The sequence below is a fragment of the Globicephala melas genome, chromosome 15 (genome assembly GCF_963455315.2).
Source record: "Globicephala melas chromosome 15, mGloMel1.2, whole genome shotgun sequence".
NCBI classification, from domain to species: domain Eukaryota; kingdom Metazoa; phylum Chordata; class Mammalia; order Artiodactyla; family Delphinidae; genus Globicephala; species Globicephala melas.
Window position 1 is genome coordinate 4,088,098 of NC_083328.1, and position 22,562 is coordinate 4,110,659.

Below are 22,562 nucleotides of genomic sequence, written 5' to 3' on the forward strand. Positions count from 1 at the left end.
TACAAGTTATATTTTACAGGCAGCATCTTACATGGTGTTTCCCTGGTCAACACTCCCCTCCCTCCTCCACTTCCCCCACATTCTCGTTGCTTTCACCCACATCTCCACTTTGTACTGAACACGGGAGTGCAAAATTCTTATGCCAGTGATAATCCCTTTTCTTCCATTCCTTTAGCTTCTCCCCCTTTTTACATCTTTCCAATAGGCATTTAAAGGTGCTCAAGTCTCTGCCATCTTAAAAAAAAGAAAACCTTTCATTCCCTGACCTCCTTCCTCTTCCAGCTACCAGCCCTTTTCTTCTTCCTCTTCTTTGTAGCCAAACTTATCAAAAGAGCAATCTGTACATCATTCCATCACCTCGCCTCCCACAAGCGGCCAACTCCCTCTAACCTGGCCTCTACCCCACCTTTCCACTTGCTAATCTTCCTAACGCGGGGCTAACTCCTCACCTCACTGGATCTCTCAGCAGCACGAACAATGCTGCCTGCTCCACTCTCCTGACTTCCTCCTTCCTCGCTGCCTGCTGCTCTACCTAGTTTTTCCATGTTGGGAGTCCTCAAGGCAGCCTTGGCTCTCTTCTTACCCGACAGTCTCTCTAGGTACACTTCATCCAGGCTGGTAAGGTCACCTTCCATATGCTGACGACTCTCAAAATCCCTTCTCCAGTTCGTATTTCCCACCTTTTTTGTCCATTCAGCCAACCAATGAATTGCTTTTACTTGGATGTCTCACAGGCCCCACCCAGCATGCTGGCAGTTCAGCGTTTCCCAGACAGAATTCATGATTTCTAAGGATCACCCCTGCATCTTAATCTACCTCCTACCTCCCTTCCTTTTCAAAGCTCCTAAGTTTGGGAATCAGAAGGGAATTACCATTCGTTGTGCGTGCCTCCTATAAGCTAAGCACTACATGTGGCCCTTTCAAGTCCTTACTTATTTAATTCTCACAACAATCCTCTGAGGGAGGTATTACTTATTTTATAGTAGAGGGAAGCAAGGCTTAGAGAAAGGAACTTGCCCCCAGTCAAACCTTAATTAAAGCTAGTATAGGAAGTCAGGCCAGTCTCGGAACTAAAGCTCCTCTCTTTGACATCACCTTGCCCTCAGATTTCAGTGAAACCCCATCAAGAGCTGGCCAACAGCAAGATTCATCTTGCCACCTCTCTATATCCCGGATCAACGTCCTCCACAGCTGCAGTGCCTCCTCCCTTGCTTTCTGTTTCTTCTTTCTGTCCCACTACCCAAGGTGTTCCCCACAAATCCTTAGGCACCAATCTTAAAGTCACATGTTTGTACTCAGCTGCAAAACTACTAACCTATACCAAGTTTTATCTACAGGTAAAACCCCACCCTTGAACCAGGGCTATGTGCAAAAACCCAGGAAAGGAGGCAGGATAAGTTATTATTATCTGCATTTTAAAAATGAGGTAATTAAACGGTAGATGTCATTTATCAGCAACTGATTACTGGAATGTGAACTCAGAGCTCATAACTGGTAGGTAGTCTACTGGGTTTTCAACCACACTACACTGTCATAAAACACAGAGGCTTCTGGGACTTCCCTGGCAGTCCAGTGGTTAAGACTCCACGCTTCCAATGCAGGGGGCCTGGGTTCAATCCCTGGTCAGGGAACTAGATCCTGCATGCTGCAACTAAAAGATCCCACATGCCACAGCTAAGACGTGGTGCAGCCAAATAAATAAATATTAAACAAACAAACAAAAAACATAGAGGCTCCTGACTGCAAGAACTGAGGTCATTACCTTGGTCCCATTTAATACTGTTTCTAGTTAGCAGGAAAAAAAATCCATATATATGAACACAAACTCATACTTGTCAGGAAGCTGCACCTTAAAACAAAATGTTGCCTAAAAATTAAAGACACCTCCAAAATCTTACCTTAATAGTTATATTAACATTTATTACTTATCTTTTTTTGTTTTTTTCTGGTCGTGCCTCTCAGCTTGCGGGATCTCAGTTCCCCTCAGGCACTGAACCTGGGCCACGGCAGTGAAAGCGCCGAGTCCTAGCCACTAGACCACCAGGTAACTCCCTACTTATCCTACTGACTAACGGTCCAGTAGACAAATAAAATTAGAGAATCAGAATTCCTTCCTTTCGAGACCTGCTAGTTATAATTCATACCTACACAACCAAAAGGCATCACAGTTACTTTTTCTTACCTTTTAGCCTTTCACATATTATTCCTCTAGTGAAAGCATCTTTAAGACCTTGTTCAAATGACATCTTCATTTCTTTCCTAGTGCCCTCATGCACCTTTATTCACTCTATTTTATAATACTCATCACATTGCTTTAGCCTTTTTTTTAAACTTTAATCTCCTCAAACAGACTGAAAACTCTTTGGAAAGAAGCTAATTTGTATTCTACGCATGTCAGTGTCCTCAGGGTCTAGTCAGTAACTACCACAAAGTAAGTACCCCAAAAACCTAGCAGGAAGAACACAGAACAGATAATGAAGAAAAAATCTTAAAAATGTTCCTTTTGTTGTTTCTGGCACTTTTCCCTCCAGCCTTCTCACACTCACAAATCAAATACCCACTCAAAGTATTCGTTTTGAGAATCAAGGATACAGTCTGGTAAGATTTTTGGGCCATCTCTGACAACAGCCAAACTTCTTTTAAGGGATGACCTAAAAACACAACAATGGTCATGTGATGATGCAAAAGCTGAGAAGTAGACAGAGACTCCTCTGTGGAGCCTGGTAGAAAGGTCAGGTCCAGAGACAGGGATATGTTACCTGCATGGAGACAGAGATGACCATTCAAGTACACAGACGGAGAAATCTAGGAAGCCTGGGTAGTCAATACCCTGAGAACGACCACCTCAGAGAAGAGAAGTCAAGGGGTGGGTTAAGAAAGATGGCCCTGTCCACTAGCATTAAGCTCCATGAAGGAAGGGAACCTCTATATTTACTGTGACATTCCCAATGTGTGACCTATGGCAGGCATTCAACAAACTGCCTGAAAGAGGTAGTCTCATCTGGGGCAGAATTATTGAGAAGAATTAGGAGGGGAAATAATTTTCAATCCAGTGGAACCATCAGTCAAGCATGACATGAGTGTGTAAAGGAAGACACAGAAAGTTGTCAGGATCTAGAATACAGAAAATTAATCTTTGTCAAAAGGCAAAGGGAATTCCCAAGATAACAGCTATGCAGCAGGCATGAAGAACAATCCGAACAGACTGGAGTCTACCAGCAGATGAATGGATAAAGAAGGTGTGGAATATACATACAATGGAATACTACTCAGCCATAAAAAAGAATGAAATGTTGCCATATGCAACAACATGGATGGGCTTAGAGGGCATTATGCTAAGTGAGATAAGTCAGACAGAGAAAGACAAATACTGCATGATATCACTTACATGTAGAATCTAAAAAATACAACCAACTAGTGAATATAACAAAAAAGAAACAGACTCACATATACAGAGAACTAGTGGTTACCAGTGGGGAGAGGAAAGGAGAGAAGGGAAGTATAGGGATGGGGAATTAAGAGGTACAAACTATTAGGTATAAAGTAAACTAAAAAGGACATAGTGTACAACACAGGGAATATAGCCAGTATTTTATAATAACTATAAATGGAGTATAACCTTTAAAAATTGTGAATCACTATACTGTACACCTGTAACTTATGTAATATTGTACAGCAAGTAAACTTTAATTGAAAAAAAGGAAAAAAAAAGAAATGAGAATTGACAGGTTAGACAATAAGCAAAACTAGAATAAGAACAACTTTCAAGTTGTTGGGTGTGGAAAGATTTACCCAGAGTCAAAAAAACAAAACAACAAAAAAAAGCAAATGAAAAAACCAAGGCAACTGATTTTTAACTCTATGAAAAATACAAAATTCAAAAAAAGGAAACGTTATCATAGTACATTACTTGCCCTAGCAGTGAACATTTCCATAGTCATAATAATGACAATTCTAAAAACAGATTTAAAAAAAGCTGTATGCATCTAAAAGATGAGTGTGTGTTAGATCTAGAACCTCCATCTACCATAAAGAGTAAACTATAACAAATGAATCAAGCATAATAATATGTTCATAAATGTGGAGGTAAATACCAGAAAAAAAAAAACATATAGAAGAGGATGAAGAAGGGGGCTTCAGCCTGCCATTTACAAAATTATAAATGAGCATTTTGCCACTATTGTATTTTATTTATTTAAAAAAAATTTTTGGCCGCGCTGCACAGCATGCAGGATCTTAGTTCCCTGACCAGGGATTGAATCTGCACCCACTACAGTGGAAGTGCAGAGAGTTTTAATCACTGGACAGCCAGGGAAGTCCCTGCTTTTTTAAACTATGGAAATTAATTAGTTTGATAAAAATAAACATTCATTTTAAGAAGTAGTTCCTGTTGTCAATTTTAAGGATGACCAGTTCTCTCCAGTTTAGAAGTTATTCATTGAAAACACTTAGTGCTGACAGCATTTCTGTCCCTACAGAACTTTACAACCAGAAGAAACATTACTGCAGCTGCACTGGGGTCTCCAAGAAGCTCACCCACAGGATACACCCATAAAAAGAGTGGAGCTAAAATATCCACAAGTGCACACACATGCGGGTAGAGTCTTCCTGCACTCTGGGCCTCCATACCACAGGCTTGCAACAAACCAAAGTGGGCCCTGCTGGTCACAGGCCTCTCTAGCATGAATTCAGCGCTGCAAACCTAAAGAGGCCGAACCACGCAAGGCTCTTGTGCTCTTGTACTACACTAAGGACCAACTCTGAAGATAGCACTGAGTAACCGTTAAGTCAAATGGTTTGAAAATTATTCTGTAGCACACAGAGAGAAGTGTGAAGGGATGGGAACTTGTTACTGAAACTTGATATATGTGAGGCACTGTGTTATAGGCCTGCTATATATTATCTCATCTAATTCTCACATTACCCATCTAAGACATCCACTATTTACTAACAGAAAACTGAAGCTCTGCAAGTTTAAGACACTTGCTCAAAGTCACACACCAAAGTGGCAGAAGTAGAATTAAAATTCATGAGAGAGAAAAAAAAATCAAACCTAAGTTTGATCAAGATTCTAGATGTAACCATCAATTTATACAAAACTGAGGGGAGAGAGGAATCATTTAATTACAATGCAGGGGTGCAGTTAGCAAAATCTAGACTGTGAAAACCTGTAAGATAAAACAATCCAGTTTTCCCCAACAAATAGGCAGTAAGGAAAAATAAAGGGGGAAGAAAGAGAGAGAGCTTACAGATTTTTAAAAAGAGATTTAAGAAGTTATCAATCAACTGCAATAAACAGATTTTACTTGGAACTCTATGACCAAACAAGCTAAAGATTTTTGACATATTCAGAGAAATCTGAATGCTGACTGGATATGTGATGATGTTAATTTTTAAGCTGCGGTAATGGTATTTTGATTGTGTTTTAAAAATTATTTTGTCTCCGTATTTATCTTTTAAAGATAAATACTGAAATACCTATGGATGAAAAAAATGAAATGAAGCTTGGAATTTACTTCACAACAGTCTGGGAGGGAGAAGTGTGTAGGGGTGGAAATACAATACAACAAGATTGGGCAGGAGCTGATAATTGCTGAAGCTGAGTGACAGTAAGCAGGAGTTTTTTACAATATAATCTTTACTTCTATATGTGTTTGATGTTTATAGTAAAAAGTAAAAAAAAGAGAAATCCACGGAGAATTGACTTTGTCTTCAGTCAGCATACCCTCCCAAAGCAATCATCACGTTTGGGGAGTGGCACAGGGAAGACATGCTATTGCTGAAACTAGGAAGCATCTCCGGGTGTGTTTTCTACATCCCTGTCCACGTGAGTGTAACTTCCTACAAGGCAGAAGTCTTGTGCACCATGTCCATAGAGCAGGGAGACTTTCTGATTGAGCACATCAGATTTTAGCTTCTGTCAAACATTATTTCTCCTTAAACACCTTACATTCATTCAAATAGTCCAACCCACCTCTTTCCAAAATCCTGCAAATTTTTAAATTACCCACTAAAACAAGCAGACACAATAAAAATATAAAGGGTCAGAAAAACAAGGAAAAGGATAAGGAAGGTATGAACAAGAACTGAGCCACAAAGCCCTACAACCTCCCACCCATATAACTAGTAGGCCTTCAGTGGGGAGAAGCATGTGCGAGTACAGTTACTCTTACTTCTCTCAGGATGGCGGCAGGGACGTTACCAGTGAGGACCAGCCCACACCCAGACCACAGGGGTTGTCTCCTGCTGCTGCCCTCTTACTTCTCATCTAGGCTCCCTGGGAGCTCAGAAAAGGTGTGAGGCACCAAAGCATCAGTAAAGACACCAGGCAGGGCCTAAAGATGAAAGAGCCACTTTCTTTCTCAAGGTCGTTATTTTGGGGGGGAAGCTCATTCATTTTTCAATGACAGTACAAACATTCCCTCTTTAGCATGGGGAATGAGATTCAGAAACAGAAGGCACTATCTCTGTGTTCCCTTCAGAGTAATTTTACCTAAAATGAACCTACAATTAGGAGTTTGTTGCCAGCTGCCTAAATGTTATCAATCTAAAGGTGGAAGGGGCCTACACGCAGCAAATTCACCGATGTTCACCTTCTTTCAGGTTATGACCCAGTGGGTATTTTAACCGTTAAAGTAACTCCACATTTGCTTGTCTTCTGGAAAGAAAAGCACACTGTCTGCTGAGAATCACCAGAACTTCCGCAGGAGAAATGGATTTAAAGGCAGGAGAAAGAGGAACAAGTCAAGGACCTGCTGGTGCTCACTCTTCCATCCTGGCTGACTGCCATGAAACGGGCACTGTACAATGGACTTCACTAAATGAAGCACGTCTGCTACCCACTAGTGACCAGCACCCTTCCAAGCCCTGGAACAGAGGCCCTTACATGGAACCTTATTTAGGGCCCAGAAGAAAAAAACAAAACCTCGAGAGCTTTCAGTTAGCTGCCTACTCGCTTCTGAGGCAAACCACCACTCCCTGGGCAGAGCTGGGTTCCTGGGCCCTTTACAGACTCTACATGTAACTGCTAACTGAGCCATCTGGGGGAGGATTGTGGTGGCCAGCTCCAAGTCAGAAAGCAAATGAGGGAGGAATAGCACTGAAATGCATCTTTTACACTCTAGTCATCCGCATTCCATGGGAAAATTCATTACCTTCCACGTCTTTATGGTCAAACCAGAACCTCCCTGCTTCTAATATGTATTTCTTTTCATTCAGTTCTTCCTGATCAGCAAATACCTTTGTCTATTTACCTTCGCCCTGACAAACTCCTTAGCTCTTTACCATCATAAACCATGCCAATTTCCACAAGCTGAACTCTTCATTCTGTTATCATGGGAAGGAGTAGTTAGTCAAGAGGTGTGACCCCAGCAGGAAGACCAAGTAGAGCACCTTTCGGGTGATTGCATAGTGTCCTTTGAGCTCATGCAGGGCCCACTTGATGTCCTGACTGCTGAGCATTTTGAAGTCGGCCATCAGGAGGTCAGCAGCTTGGATGAAGCAGCGCTGGTCAAGAGGAGCCAATTTAGAATAGTCAAAAAAGTCTATTTTAGGCAACTGAAATGAGAGAGAGGCACAACATTAGAGGCCAGACAGTGCATTTCCTACCAGGGGGAAATCATTTGAAGAATTATTTACTACAGAATAGAATAATCTGACTTGTACTCATAATTACTCTAAAGGAGGATACCAACCCTGAATAGAGATGAAGAAATGATAGTTCAGAGAGGTTAAACAGTCTGTCTGGAGTCTGAAGACTAGTTTTACTAGTTGGAACTATGAAAAAGTATAGCTGGGGATTTGAACCCAATTTTTTAGCCATTTTCTTTTCACAAAATGTTTAGAAAAATGAATTTTTTTCCAGCTACAAAATACAGGCATACTTCAGGGAAACTGCGGGTTTGTTTCAAGACCACTGCAATAAAGTTAGTATCACAATAAAACGAGTCACACAAATATTTTGGTTTCCCAATGCAAAGAAAAGTTAAAGTTATGTTTACACCATACTGTAGTCTAGTAAGTGTGCAACAGCATATGTACAAAAAAAAAGTACATGCTGCAATTAATAATTTATTGCTGGGCTTCCCTGATGGCGCAGTGGCTGACAGTCCGCCTGCCGATGCAGGGGATGTGGGTTCGTGTCCCGGTCCGGGAAGATCCCACATGCCGCGGAGCGGCTGGGCCCGTGAGCCATGGCCACTGAGCCTGCGCTCCGCAACGGGAGAGGCCACAACAGTGAGAGGCCCGCGTACCACAAAAAAAAAAAAAAATTTACTGCTAAAAAATGTTAACCATCATCTGAGCTTTCAGCAAGTCAATCTTTTTGCAACAGTAACACCAAAGGTCACTGATCACAGATCACCATGACAAATGCAGTAATAAAGTCAGAAATCTTGTGAGAATTACCAAAATGTGACATAGAGACACGAGGTGAACAAATGCTGTTGGAAAAATGGCACCAACAGATTTGCTCAAGGCAGGATTGCCACAAACCTTCAATTTGTAAAAAAAATTGTAACATCTGAAAAGCACAAAAGTAAAGAGCAATAAAATGAGTAATACCCATACATAAAAGAAAGAGTCAAAAAGAATTTGTGGTAAGTAGAAGGATGGTACAACAGATCCCAGTGAAGCAGTTCTGAACTATACTTTCCTTCAACAGCTTAACACACTAAATGCTAGTCTGGATCACAAATGAAGACAATGATTAAGATTTCTAAAAACCAAACTTTATATCTTGATACAGGATTTGGTTACACAGGTGTATGTACTGTATATAAATCTTATACAAAAAGAAAAACTGTAAACAGACATTAAACTCTAGGCAATAATCTGCATGCTAAAGTATTTACGGGGCAGTGTATTGATGTTTTTGCAATTTACTTTGAAGTGCATTATAATGAAATAAAATATGAAAGGAATGTGCTGATGGACACAGGGATGGACATGTGACAAAATGGACATAGTAAAATGTTAACTTTTAATAGTCCTGCTGGTGGATATATAGGTAATCAATGGAAAAGCCTTCTAACTTTACTGTATGTTTGAAAATTTCATAATAAAATGTTTAAAAAAAAAACCTAAAATGATACAAATAATCCGGTCCAATTCTTCTTTATCTCAGGAACTTCCTTTGTAGAATTAAAGATATGGAGGATTTGTTTAATTCTTTGTGGGGAAGGGAAGATAGAGTTACAATGAAAGAAGTCAAATACAGAATTCAAAGTGACTCAGATGGAGAAATCCCACTAAAATATATATTCTGAAATCCTCTTTTCCTGGATTGTCTTAAAAAATGTGTCTTGACAAAGCAGTTTATTCCCTTAAAAATGATGAAAAGAGCAGAGCATTTCCAAGTAGACACTGCAAAACAAGAGCACAACTTGCCTTTATCTCATCTTGGCTGGCAAGCAGGCTGCTATTGGGATTGATAAGGACTCTATCTTCTCTCTTTGGATAATCTGGATTTTCCAGAAGAAAATTACAAAGTCTGCAAAAATAAATGATGTTACTTTCATAGTGCTTCCCAATCCCACACCTGCCCATTGATTCAAATGTAATGTGTGAAAATAAAGTTTCTAGACACACATTATAATTGACCTATCAGGGAATTAAAATGTTTGCAGATCAGAAAAACAAAACAAATAGATAGACAAAAGACAGTTACACTGAATCTCTATTTTTACTTGCTAATTTAAAAAGTAATATACATACTGAAATATAAACTCCGAAGTTTTTCTATTAGTTGGGTATCAATATAATGAAGTCACTGAAATTCTTACTGGTTGAACTGTATGGAGAAAAGTTTGTATTTACATTCACAATTAAAAATAGTTTTCTGGGCTTCCCTGGTGGCGCAGTGGTTGAGAGTCCGCCTGCTGATGCAGGGGACACGGGTTCGTGCCCCGGTCCGGGAAGATCCCACATGCCGCGGAGCAGCTGGGCCCGTGAGCCATGGCCGCTGAGCCTGCGTGTCCAGAGCCTGTGCTCCGCAATGGGAGAGGCCACAACAGTGAGAGGCCCGCGCGCAGCAAAAAAAAAAAAAAAGTTTTCTAAGAGTTAATAAATGGAACATAAAAGACCTTCTACTAATTCATTAATACTTCTTTTAACCCTACGGTAATAAATCCCCATGACAATCTGAGGGATGCTCAGTTTACTGTAAGGCTGAAGGAACAGACCATGTTTGCTTAAGAACAGACTCTCTTCATACCAAACTAACAACCCTGTCTTTTTATCACTACTATGAAATCCTTCAAAAGTAAGGATATAGAGAATAAGATAACACGAGAGATGTATCACCACCCAGATTTACAAATGTTAACTAAGAAGGCCTTTCACCCTAACAACCAAAGAAGCAACGAACTGTACTCCTGGGATGATTCCACACAGACAAGTACAGCCTGGTGGTATGCAGCACGAGCCACTTCAGTAGCAAGAAAGCTTCCCAGTTACAGGGCAACCGGGGCTTCCCCTCTCCTCTACCTTCCTTCCCCTGCTCCTGCAGATTCTGAAGATGACTCCACTGCCTTGAAGGTGCCCCACCATGATTTTCACTCAACTCCCTTCTCCCCAGGTCTCTCCTGTCCAGTGTCAGGAGCGCAGCCTCTAATTAAGACAGGTCTAGCAGGAAGAAGACAGAGAAAAGGTGTTCACCTCCAGCTCCTCTTCTCACCAAGGGCCAGTGTGTGGGGACTAAAAACTAGGGAGGCATGCTTCTTTTGCAATCCCCCTCAGGGCCCTCAGCACTGGCCGGAATACAAAGCCCAACTGCAAAGCCCCCTCTTCCTCCTACTCCAGGACCGGTCAGCACATCTCAACACCTTTTTCTTCATCATCACTACCAGGAGTCCCATGCTTCTTACTGTTAAGCTCTCCTCTTCCTATCACCACGCCCAGTCTCTGAAACATAATGCCAGAGGCCTGGCGAGGGAAAAACCCCTTTCCCATATTACAGCAGTAGCAAGGGGAGACACCCCTAGTCAAGAATTCTGAGCACATTTTCCATTAAAAGCATTGTCACTGATGGTGACTCTTTGTTCCAGTACAAACTGATGAGCACCACAGGTTATACAGATCTCTGAAGGCTAAGCTGAGAATCATTCACTGTTAAGAACCCAGTATTTGTGGAGAAAGGCATGAAGTTCCAAACAACCCCTTTAACATGCACAACTGGACATACTACAAACCAGATGTGGAATAGCTCCTCCATTCCAATCTTACCTGTTTGTAACGTTCTGATAAGTGTGGCTACCACAGGCCAACAAAATGCCCCAAAACCAGGAATTTGGGGAAAGATAAAAAGGTCAAATATAAAGAATCTTCTTTAATAGAATAGCCATGCATGAGTGAAGCCAGAGGTCTCCTAAGTGGGACGCATGGAAGATGATCTGCTAGGGTGTTGGAAGAAAGTAGTAAAACTTGTTTCAATCTCATCCTTTAAAATGTTCTATTTTTATGCACTTCCTAAAGTACGTGCTATAGAACAGTAGGTATAATTTCTGAATCACCCCCCAACCCCCGGCCGCATTTTAGAGGTTCTTCTCTTAGCAATTCATTTTATATTTTCAACACTATTAAAAACTTCACATATCGAAATGCTTGTCAGAACTCAAATCTGCCCACCTACTGATATTATTTCATGCTTGATCTGACCTGACAAGCTACAGGGTTTCGAGAAAGCACTCCCACTAAATAAGCCAAGCTAATATTCCAAGCTTTTATTCTTTAATAGTTGTTTGCTGCCTCGATCCAACTTAAGTTGCATCACATGTGAGTGAAAAGTCTTAGTTAAAGCGTCAAAGAGTAGGTTACCATCACAGCAGGTTCTCTGGTGAACAGGCCCCTCCTGCTAAAATGACCAGCTGGTTACATCTAAAGGTGACTTAAAGACTGCACACAAAGTGACTGAGAGTCAGCCCCACAAAATACCAGCTTGCTCAACTCTGCTTTGGGCCTCCTTTCGGCCCTACATTAACAACATTCAACTTAGTTTTGAGAATTAACAACTTAGTCTCAACAGCCCAGGGACGTAAAGGAAAGCAGTGTCAGGAAAATCATACTGTAAGTTTCAAAAGATTCAATACCATTATTGAACATTCCCTTTCCTTTGGAATTCACAAGAATTTATGTTTAAGGATGAATATTTGCTTTTCAGTGATGCAAACGGCACAGAGTCAGTAAGCCCCTAGAAAAAATGACATGTATGAGACTCAGGAGGTAGGAGAACAGAATTGTCACAGAATCTGTCAATTTGATCACACTTTACCGATATTACATTGAAGACTAATTTTGCAGATACTTAAAAAATAATATATTCATCCACAGAATGAGAGGGAAACATTATAGTATACTGAATTTCTAAAAGATTACTTTAATATTTACTATAAGTTATTTAAAATTCTACTTGGTATCCTATTCAAATCAGTATTCTGTAACTAAGTGTGCTAGGTATATACATTTATAGTTTCTAAAATGAACGAACATTATGCTTCATAATCAGGAAAATATTAACAAAAAAAGGAATTCAATGATACAAGAGAAGGAGTAAACAATTTACATAGGAGGGAAATACAATTAGTAAACAAATACATGAAAAATGGTACATAGCTAATTACCAAAGAAACGCAACTAAAATATTACTTACTTTATGCCTAGTTAAAATAAGACTACTCTATATTGTTGAGGAATGATTAAACCAATTCATATACATCTCTAACAGCAACATAAACTGGCACAACTCCACAGGAAGGCTATTTGTTAGTTTGTTTTTGCTGCGCTACTTGGCTTGTGGGATCTTAGTTCCCCAACCAGGGATTGAACCCAGGCCCTCCGCAGTGAAAGCGCAGAGGCCTAACCACTGGACTGCCAGGGAATTCCCTGGAAAGCTCTTTGGAAATATGTTTCAAGGATCATGAATCTGTTTATAATCCCTGATCCCAAATCTTAACTTTTAGGGTTTCAGCATACCGTGTATAACCAAAAAAAGGAAAAGTACTACATGGAATAATGCAGAATGTTTATCAGAACACTAGTGAAACTATGTACAGGAAAAATATTTAACAAAGAGGAAAATTCAATAGAATAATTTTTATTAAAGGTAATCACTAATAACACCATAAAAAATATTTTTTTACATAACACTATTTCATGAAAAAGATATCCAAAATTGTATTTACCCTCCAAAAAAAATTAGGTTTTCATTCCAAGAACTAAAAAGGTACGTTAAAAAAAATCAGTTTGGACTTCCCTGGTGGTGCAGTGGTTAAGAATCCACCTGCCAATGCAGGGGACACGAGTTTGAGACCTGGTCTGGGAAGATGTCACATGCTGCAGAGCAACTAAGCCCGTGTGCCACAACTACTGAGCCTGCGCTCTAGAGTCCTCGAGCCACAAATACTGAGACTGTGTGCCACAACTACTGAAGCCCACACACCTAGAGCCCATGCTCCACAACAAGAGAAGCCACCACAATGAGAAGCCCGCACACCGCAAGGAAGAGCAGCCCCCACTCACCACAACTAGGGAAAGCCCGCGTGTGGCAACGAAGACCCAACGCAGCCAAAAATCAATCAATCAATCAGTTGATTTTTGGTTGAGTGGAAGTCTAGGAGATGTTTTTCATTGTAAAAATGTAGCTGTTTCTGCTCAATTTTGCTATGAATTTAAAACTATTTCAAAATTAAAGTTTATTAATTAAAAATAATGCAGTTGCCATCATGTTGTTTACATACTCAAAAAGAAAATATTTTAAAACCTTAGAATAAAACAGCACCTTCACTTCTAGTAATGGCAGACCAATACTCCCAAAGATGAGAAACAAGACCAAAATTAAAAAACAAAATTAAAAAATTTCTACTTGAAGGTATCACTAGCCAACAGGGTGGTAAAGAAGGCCAAGTCTGGGCTTCCCTGGTGGCGCAGTGGTTGAGAGTCCGCCTGCTGATGCAGGGAACACGGGTTTGGGCCCCAGTCCAGGAAGATCCCGCATGTCGTGGAGCGGCTGGGCCCGTGAGGCATGGCCGCTGAGCCTGCGCATACGAAGCCTGTGCTCCGCAACGGGAGAGGCCACAACAGTGAGAGGCCCGTGTACCGCCAGAAAAAAAAAAAAAAGAAGGCCAAGTCTGGTTAAGACTAGGGGCTTGGGAGGCATGTACAAGTATGCTCATAGCTGCATTATCTGCGATAGCTAAAAAGTGACAACAACCCAAATGTCCATCAAAAGTAGAGGGAGGGGCTTCCCTGGTGGTGCAGTGGTTGAGAGTCCGCCTGCCGATGCAGGGGACACGGGTTCGTGCCCCGGTCCGGGAAGATCCCACATGCCGTGGAGCGGCTGGGCCCCGTGAGCCATGGCCGCTGAGCCTGCGCGTCCGGAGCCTGTGCTCTGCAACGGGAGAGGCCACAACAGTGAGAGGCCCGCGTACCGCAAAAAAAAAAAAAAAAAAAAAAAGTAGAGGGAAAAATTTAATTACAGCATTTTCATACAAGTGGAATACTACTTAGCAACGAAAATGCATGAACTATAGTTATACACAGCATGAAAGAATCTCACAAACATAATGTTGAAAGAAGCCAGTCACGAGAGAATACAGACTACATGATATCTTCATACAGCATTCAAAGATGGCAGCAATGCTCTATTTTTTGAAGATTGCTGGGTGGTGGTTACATGAATGTTTTATTTGTAATAATTTATTAAGCTGTGCATCTTTATTTTGTGCATTTTTCTGTATGTGTATTATAGTTCAAAAATAAAAAAATTAAGTTATACACAATCCAGAATATGGAGGAAAGGCTTGAGAAGAATGAATGGCGTGTAAAATAACAAAATGGCTTCCCCTTCCAGCAGTATGGAAGATTAAGTACCAATTAAGTACCCAGGCAGTCTCCAATTGAAAACTGCTGAATGAAATATTAAAATAAAACTTTTAAAGTACACCAAAATGTTTAAGTTAGTAAGGCGTTTTCAGGAGTCCAAATCTAAGTGAAACTGACACCCCTGAGAAATAAGCTAAACACAGAAGCTAGTTTTCCTGAGGGCATTTGTTGATCCTAATAAACGTGAGCCCTTAGTTTTCACGGGGCACACAGGATAAGAGACAAAGCTCAGAGACCACATGGAAAAGCATGCCTTAACACTGATGCTGAGTGGACGGATGGGAAAACAGAACTCCTCCTGAGAATTTGTGATTACCCAGTCCTCATCCAGGACTAAAGTCTTACTACCCAGGTAAGATAAAACTTCCAGACAACAACCTAAAGTAGTATTAGACTGACATTGCCCTGAGGAACATGACAGAAGTTAAAGCAAATCCTCCTTGAAGGAACCGTTTCTATCAAGACCTCAAGTAATGCGCTCACAGTCAAAATCTACAAAATAACGCAAGGAAACAGGACACCATGAGGCCAGGAGAAACAACAGAATGAGATTCACAAGAACTTCATGTGTCAGAATGATCACACCCAGAACACAAAGAAGTTATGTTTATTGTTTTTAAAGACCTAAAGTGATTAAAAATACAAACAAAAAATAAAACACTATTAGAATGGCCTGAAGAATTAAAGAATAAAAATACTAGAAATGAAAAACATATAGAAACTGAAATTAAAAACATAACAGATGGACTTATTAGCAGATTATACCCCACTGAAAAGACAACTGGTGAGCTGGAGGTTAGATCTGAAAAATCATCTGGAATGCATCTCAGAAACAAAGAGATGATGTTAAGAGCCATCATGGACAAGGGTTAGAAGAAAAGTGTTACAGAAGGGGGGAAAAAGAGAACAGGGCAGAAGAATTATTTAATGAGATAATGGCTACAAAATTTCCAGACCTGACCAAAATCATCAATCTACAGCCCAGCACAGTCTATATTCTAACTGTATTGCCTTAGTGAAATATACTTAAGTGCAAAAATAACTACAAAACATTGTTTACTTCACTCAGTAGAGGTATTAGTACTAGTAACATCGGTACTACAATGTTAAAATTATTTTATGTATATTTTAGGATAAAGAAAATAAATATATTAATGTTATTAGAAATTACGTTTTTAGTGGAAGAAAAAAACACATAAATGTAAAATTCAGAAAGATTGAGAAAAAAATTTTAATTTTAAATTTGAATGGGAAATTTTGAATATAAATTCATGATTTTAAAAAAAACTTATTTTCTTGGTTTGTCCCTTAAAAAGGTCCTAGAAGTAATGACAGGCTAGTAGGTATGATGAGCAAGTTTAGCCCCAAGATGTTAGTTTATAAATAACAATCCTCATTCTAAGAAACCTGGATTTCTTGGGGGAAATGACAGATTCCAGGTTTTCGGCAGAGAAGTTCAAGGTAAGCCTGGGGTAACTTAGCCTATTAGAAAGCCAGGATGTGGTCAAAGACTAATGGAGTCATGCTAAAAAGACACAGGTGCATCTTAAGACGCTCCTACTGGTCAAATTTAGAATAATTCAGTTTCAAAAAGAAAAAAATTATAAAGCACCACTTATACAAACCTTTATGTCTACAGAGATTTAAAAAAGAGCACAGGGCTTCCCTGGTGGCGCAGTGGTTAAGAATCCGCCTGCCAATGCAGGGCACACGGGTTCGAGCCCTGGTCCGGGAAGATCCCACATGCTGTAGAGCAACTAAACCCGTGCGCCACAACTACTGAGCCTGTTCTCTAGAGCCCGAGAGCCTCAACTACTGAAGCCTGCACACCTAGAGCCCGTGCTCTGCAATAACAGAAGCCACCGCAATGAGAAGCCCACGCACCGCAACGAAGAGCAGCCCTTGCTCACATCAGCCAGAGAAAGCCCGCGTGCAGCAACGAAGACCCAACTCAGCCAAAAATAAATTAATTAATTAATTAAAAAAAAAAAAAGCACGCAAGAAATAAAAGGCAAAATCTTCCTTACAGCAGAATGCCAGATAATAACCTAGGTGGTGGATACAGGGTGTTCTTTCAACTTTTTATGTTCAAAAATTACAGGGGAAAAAAAATCAGTAACATTAAAAAAAAAGTAAGTGGTGGACTGTTCTAAATTAAAAAGCTAAAAAGATAAACAAATACATTTGAAACCTTGATTCCATCTTGGTTTAAAAAACTGGTAACAGTGCCTGCCTCTGGACAGAGGGGGAGAGATAGGGCTGCCAATGGCACCACAGTGCCTTTGTATGAATTAGAAAAAAGTACCTCCTCTGGGCTGCTAACCTCAGACAGAGGGCCCTTCCTTCTTGGTTAAGGCAGCCAGCTCCCACTCGCACCCTTGCTGAGTTCTACGGTACAGAATATAATCTTTGAGGACAGAGGTTTAGTATCCACCTTTAATTAAAATAATCTGTATTAATTAGCCGAAAATTTGATCAAGTTCAATACCTACTGCTCTTTACAAATTTACAACTGTTCCACCTCTGCATACTAGAAGGAGGTGAAAGAGTATAAGAGGAAAGAGACTTATTTTTCATTTTGTATTCTTTGGGACACTTTTATTTATTATTATTTTTTTTGTTTTGCGGTATGCGGGCCTCCCACTGCTGTGGCCCCTCCCGTTGCGGAGCACAGGCTCCGGACGCGCAGGCCCAGCAGCCATGGCCATGGATCCCACATGGCCATGGATCCCACATGGCCAAGGATCCCACATGCCACGGAGCGGCTGGGCCCCGTGAGCCATGGCCGCTGGGCCTGCGCGCCCGGAGCCTGTGCTCCGCAACGGGAGGGGCCACAGCAGTGAGAGGCCCGCGTAACGCAAAAAAACCCCCCAAAAAAACATACTTATCAACTTTATAATGAAAATTAAAGAAGACACTTCCATACCTGTCTCCATATAGGCAGAGTGGCTACAGAATACTTTGTTACAAATATAGGGAAGAATATATCTTTAACATCCTGACCAAAATATGGGTAGTATCAATGCTAAGAATTAACTAAACATCTTAATTCTATAACCATGCATGATTCTATACAAGATCCAGAAAACAGTCTGTATACGACTAAAATTAAAACTATTCTAATAGGATGATTCAAAAAGACATAACGCTAACTGAAGTAAGGCAGCCGAAAAAGGACAAATATTGTGTGACTCCACTTACATGAGGTCTCTAGAGGAGCCAAATTCATAGAGACAGAAAGTAAAACAGTGGTTGGCATGCACTTGGGAGAGGGAGTGGGCACAGGTTCAGTTCGAGAAGATGGAAAAGTTCTGGAGATGGATGGTGGTGATGGTTGTGCAAAAATGTAAATATACTTAATGCCACTGAACTGTACACTTACAAATGGTTAAAATGTTTTGTGTTATGTATATTTTACCACAATAAAAAAGAAGAAAGAAAAAAAGCGTGGTGGTATACTTACACATTCAAATCATAGTAATTTTTCAAATGAATTATTTCCTCAATATACCCATGTGCTACATCTGGAAATCTTACTTCCTAGAAGGGAATAAAAAACATTATTTATATTTCATCCCCTGGTATGGTTTCAAATTGCAATAAAAACCAGATGGCAAAAAGTACATAAAATGACTAAAGACTAGAAAAGGACTGTAAAGCAGTTTTATGTCTGGCTTAAACCTTCACACAAGGTGCCCAGATTTATCTGTCTACACAGAATATGGAATTTAGAAAGGTACGCAGAGATCACCTGGTCCTCTGCCCCCATTCTGCATGTCTATTCTATAGTCTTCCAATAAATATTGAACATCTCTGCCCAAGCAAAGGAAGTCTAAAGACAAATAAAACACTTTCTAGTGTATACCCTCAAGAAGCACACAATCTAGTGGACCAGATGAAAAAACCTGGGGGAAGAAGGGTTAAAAGACTGTTCCAAGGCAAAGAGCAGCCCACAGAGCCCTGCATGACTTTCTAGGTCAGTGCTATCTAACAGAACTTGGTACAAAGGTGGAAATGTTCTATTCTGTGCTTTCCAGCACGGTAGCTGTTCAGCCCTATGTGGCTACTGAGCACTTAAAATATGACTGGTGCCACCAGAAATGAAATTTAAATTTTATTTAATTGTAAGACATTTAAATTTAAACAGCCAAATGAAGCTACTGTATTGGACAGTGTAGCTCCAGGTAATCTTATAAACCTGCTTTAAGGGTTTGAATTTGGAGTTAACTCAATTCCTTTTTAAAAACTGCGCAGACAGCTCATATGACAGCATGAGGGCAACCATGATCTGCAGCTAGAATCCCAGAGGGCTTGCTGAGGGTTTAAGCATACATTCAGGAATCCTGATTCAATTTTCAAATCTTCAGTTTCTCTCCTTCTAGTCTACAAATCTAGGAAATTCAGAAAATGAAGTCCCCACGCACAAATAATACTTTTGCAATAAAAGGAAACTCAGTATACTTAGTGTGTATAATTATTTACATATCAAAATAAAACTTACTGTTTCTTTCACTAATAGTGCAATGAGTTCTTGGTCTACGTCAGGAGCTTCTTGCCTCCAAAGGTTTTCCAAATTGGGCTCCTGAGATCCTTGCAGTGGAAAGGCTGGACCTGGCTCTTCATCATCTATTGCTAATTGTTGGTCTTCAAGCTCTTCCAGAGGATGGGCAGGCTGAGGAGAAGAAGGGCCTGGAATCCCATCCTGCTGGGGTTCTGATCTTGGAAAAGCTGGTCTTGGAAAAGCTGACCCTGAGGCTTCATGCTGATACAACAGTGGGCCCAGTTCTACTTCAGGCTGCCGCTCCTGAGGCACAACCTGGTTTGTTATCTCACGGGGCTGTTGGTTCAGAGACTGGAAGTAAGGATGGTCTAACCAGCAGTCTTCTTCGATGGCCTGGTCATCTAGGATATCAGTTGATTCTCCGAGGTTTGATAAAAGCTCTGTCTCTGAGTCTTCAGATGACTGGTTCTGAGTGTCCAAAGGATCACTTTCTGGAAAAAGAAGGCTACCTTCTTTCAAGATAATGATTTTCTGCTCTGCTCTGTGGTTGACAATGTCATTTGTTGCTTGGTTATGACTTGGTCCAGGCTTGGGTTCTCTTTCTGTTTGTCCACTTGGCTTAATGAATTCAGAAACTCCAGGAGGCCCAAGATCTAGAAATTCACCGTAGTTATCCTCAGAATCATCCTGTGCCCCAGAACCAAACAACGAGCTGTTACACACAGAAAAAAAGCGGTTCTTATCTGATTCAAAGGCTGCTCTAGACTTTTTAGGCCTTTCTTCTCCCAATCTTTTGAGATCTTGCCACTGGGCAGCTGGTTTGATGAGATTGGGTCGTGATGTCTGAGGTTTATTTGTCTAAGAAAAAATGAAATTTTAATAATAATTCAATTTTTTTCCTGTGTCTATACCTCCCTATGTACTTATATTGAGCTTCTGAGGTTGGACAGGAAAGAAACAAAAACAAAAACACCCTCCGCCATGAGACCTATTCTTCACATTTATCTTAACATTGAAATTTGGTCACACTATAGTAACTGTAAGAATCAAAGCAGCCATTCATTGATTGAAGCATGACTTATAGTTTGAATTATAATTTCACCTGAGACCAGTAAAACAAAAATAACTGCATAGTACAGAAAATAATGAAAGAATGACAACACAGTAGAGGAATGAGAAACGTTCAACAGACACACGAAAAGCAGCTAAATCTCATTAGTAATGCAGCAAAATGCAAATTAAAACAAGGTACCCCCCCCAAGACTGGCAAACAATTTTTAGTTAGACAACTTTTTAGTTAGCATTGGTACAGATGTGGGAAAACTCTCATACTATCATTCATTGCTTGTGAATTTAGGAAAGCAATTTGGTATTACTTATTTTTTAAAAAATGTATATCCTTATGATTTGTCACTATCGTTTTTCAATATCTATTCTATAAACCCTTATGTGTCCAAAGGAAGCATATTCACTGCCACACTGTTTGCAACATAAAAAGAAAAACACTGGAGACATTCTGAAGTTTGTTCCTAAGCGAATAGTTAAGTAAACTATTATTTATCTGCTCTACAAAATACTCTCCAACTCTCCACCCCTCCAAGAGGTAGCTCTATATGTAATGAAATGGAAACATCACCAATAAACGTTACTACGTGAAGAAAAGTTACAAGAATAGACTGATTCTATTCTTAAAAAAAATCAAAATACAGACATAAAACATACCATTTCTAAAAGCATACACACACACACACACACACACACACACACACACGCACACGCGAATACATATGAATTCAAAGAAAAAGATATGGAAGGATACATGCCAAACTAGTGACAACAGTTCCTCTGGGAAACCTCTGGGGCAGAAGGGGCTAGTGAAGACAGACTTCAGTTTTATCTGTATTGTTTCAATTTCTATAGAGAAAACAATCATATGTTATTTATAAATGTAAAAAGTGGAATGCCCTGGGCTTCCCTGGTGGCGCAGTGGTTGAGAGTCCGCCTGCCGATGCAGGGGACGCGGGCTCGTGCCCCGGTCCTGGAAGATCCCACATGCCGCAGAGTGGCTGGGCCCGTGAGCCATGGCCGCGGAGCCTGTGTGTCCGGAGCCTGTGCTCCGCAACGGGAGAGAGGCCACAACAGTGAGAGGCCCGTGTACCGCAAAGAAAAAAAAAAAAAAAAAAAAGTAGAATGCCCAATTTTAAGGTAGCAGAATAAAGATGCCTCTGATCCTTCTCTTCTCTGAAATTACCCCAATCCAGAGAGGAGAATGAGACAAAGAACTGAAAATCTTTGATAAAACCAGCAGACATCTGCGATCCCAAATCACAATATATACGAGAAGGAGCTGATAAATCTAGTGAGGGAAGTCTAACCAGATTTTAGGCAAGGCAGAGAAAGCTTCAGAAAGGCTGAGTTTTCCAAAGTAGGTGGTGTGGCCTGGCGGGCAAAACCAACTCCTTGCTTGGAACAATGGGAACCTCCACTCCATTTGGCAGCAAGGATGTTCTGAGGAGGTTAGACTGAATGAAGACACACGTCTCTGCTGGAGGCAGGCTGTCAGTGAGGCAGGAGGGAGAGAACTTTGAACTGGGCTGCTCTGAAACTGGCAGTATCTGCCAGGCAGTAAGAAAGAAAGAAGCATACGTGCATGTAAGCACACCTCCCCCACCCGCTGCCACCCCAATGTCCTCTGTCATAGGAAGAATTCCTGCTAGCCAAGAATAGTGCCTGAGCCTTTCCCCAACATAAATGCCTGCAAAGAGCTGGTCCAGGAAAACTTCAAATGCATTCAACGTTGAGTAGTGATAAAAAATAAGCAGTACAGAAACTATATTAAGATACCTAACTATTGAAAAAAGAAGTGGTAGATGAGCAACACAGATGATAAAATCAGTACTACACAGTGAATGAAATGAGAAGAGAGAAGCAGGAAAACAAAGTAGTAATGAAATAATTAGGTATTTAATATAAATGTTCTAAATCATGGTTTTGTAGAAATAAGGTAACCATCAAAAGTTGGGAGGGGAAATGGAGAAGCTGAGGGTCAAAAGATACACTTAAAGCTAATAAATCAACATATAAGGACATATGTAAGGATAGCAGTTGAAAGTATAAAAGCAAGTACTAGAAGAACTAAAAACAAACAAAAAAACCTAAGGATAAAAACCTTTCAAATTATTAG

At 40.4% G+C, this 22,562-nt stretch overlaps 1 protein-coding gene across 5 annotated transcripts in view; it reads right to left on the reverse strand.

Annotated features, from left to right (window-relative positions):
• The window catches only part of RNF216 (ring finger protein 216), a 172,192-nt gene that overhangs the window by 112,161 nt on the left and 37,469 nt on the right, over window positions 1–22,562 (reverse strand). For 4 of the 5 annotated variants that reach the window (XR_009559066.2, XM_030846617.2, XM_030846618.2 and 1 more), the window contains exons 4-7: window positions 19,379–20,236; window positions 18,341–18,417; window positions 9,388–9,490; window positions 7,393–7,557 (exon numbers count right to left, since the gene is read on the reverse strand). Coding sequence is in view for 4 of the 5 variants with exons in the window: in XM_030846617.2 (XP_030702477.1) it covers window positions 7,393–7,557; window positions 9,388–9,490; window positions 18,341–18,417; window positions 19,379–20,236 (1,203 nt within the window). In the remaining variant the exon portion in view is untranslated. The remainder of the gene's footprint in view (window positions 1–7,392; window positions 7,558–9,387; window positions 9,491–18,340; window positions 18,418–19,378; window positions 20,237–22,562) is intronic. The other variant, XM_030846620.2, reaches the window with a different exon arrangement.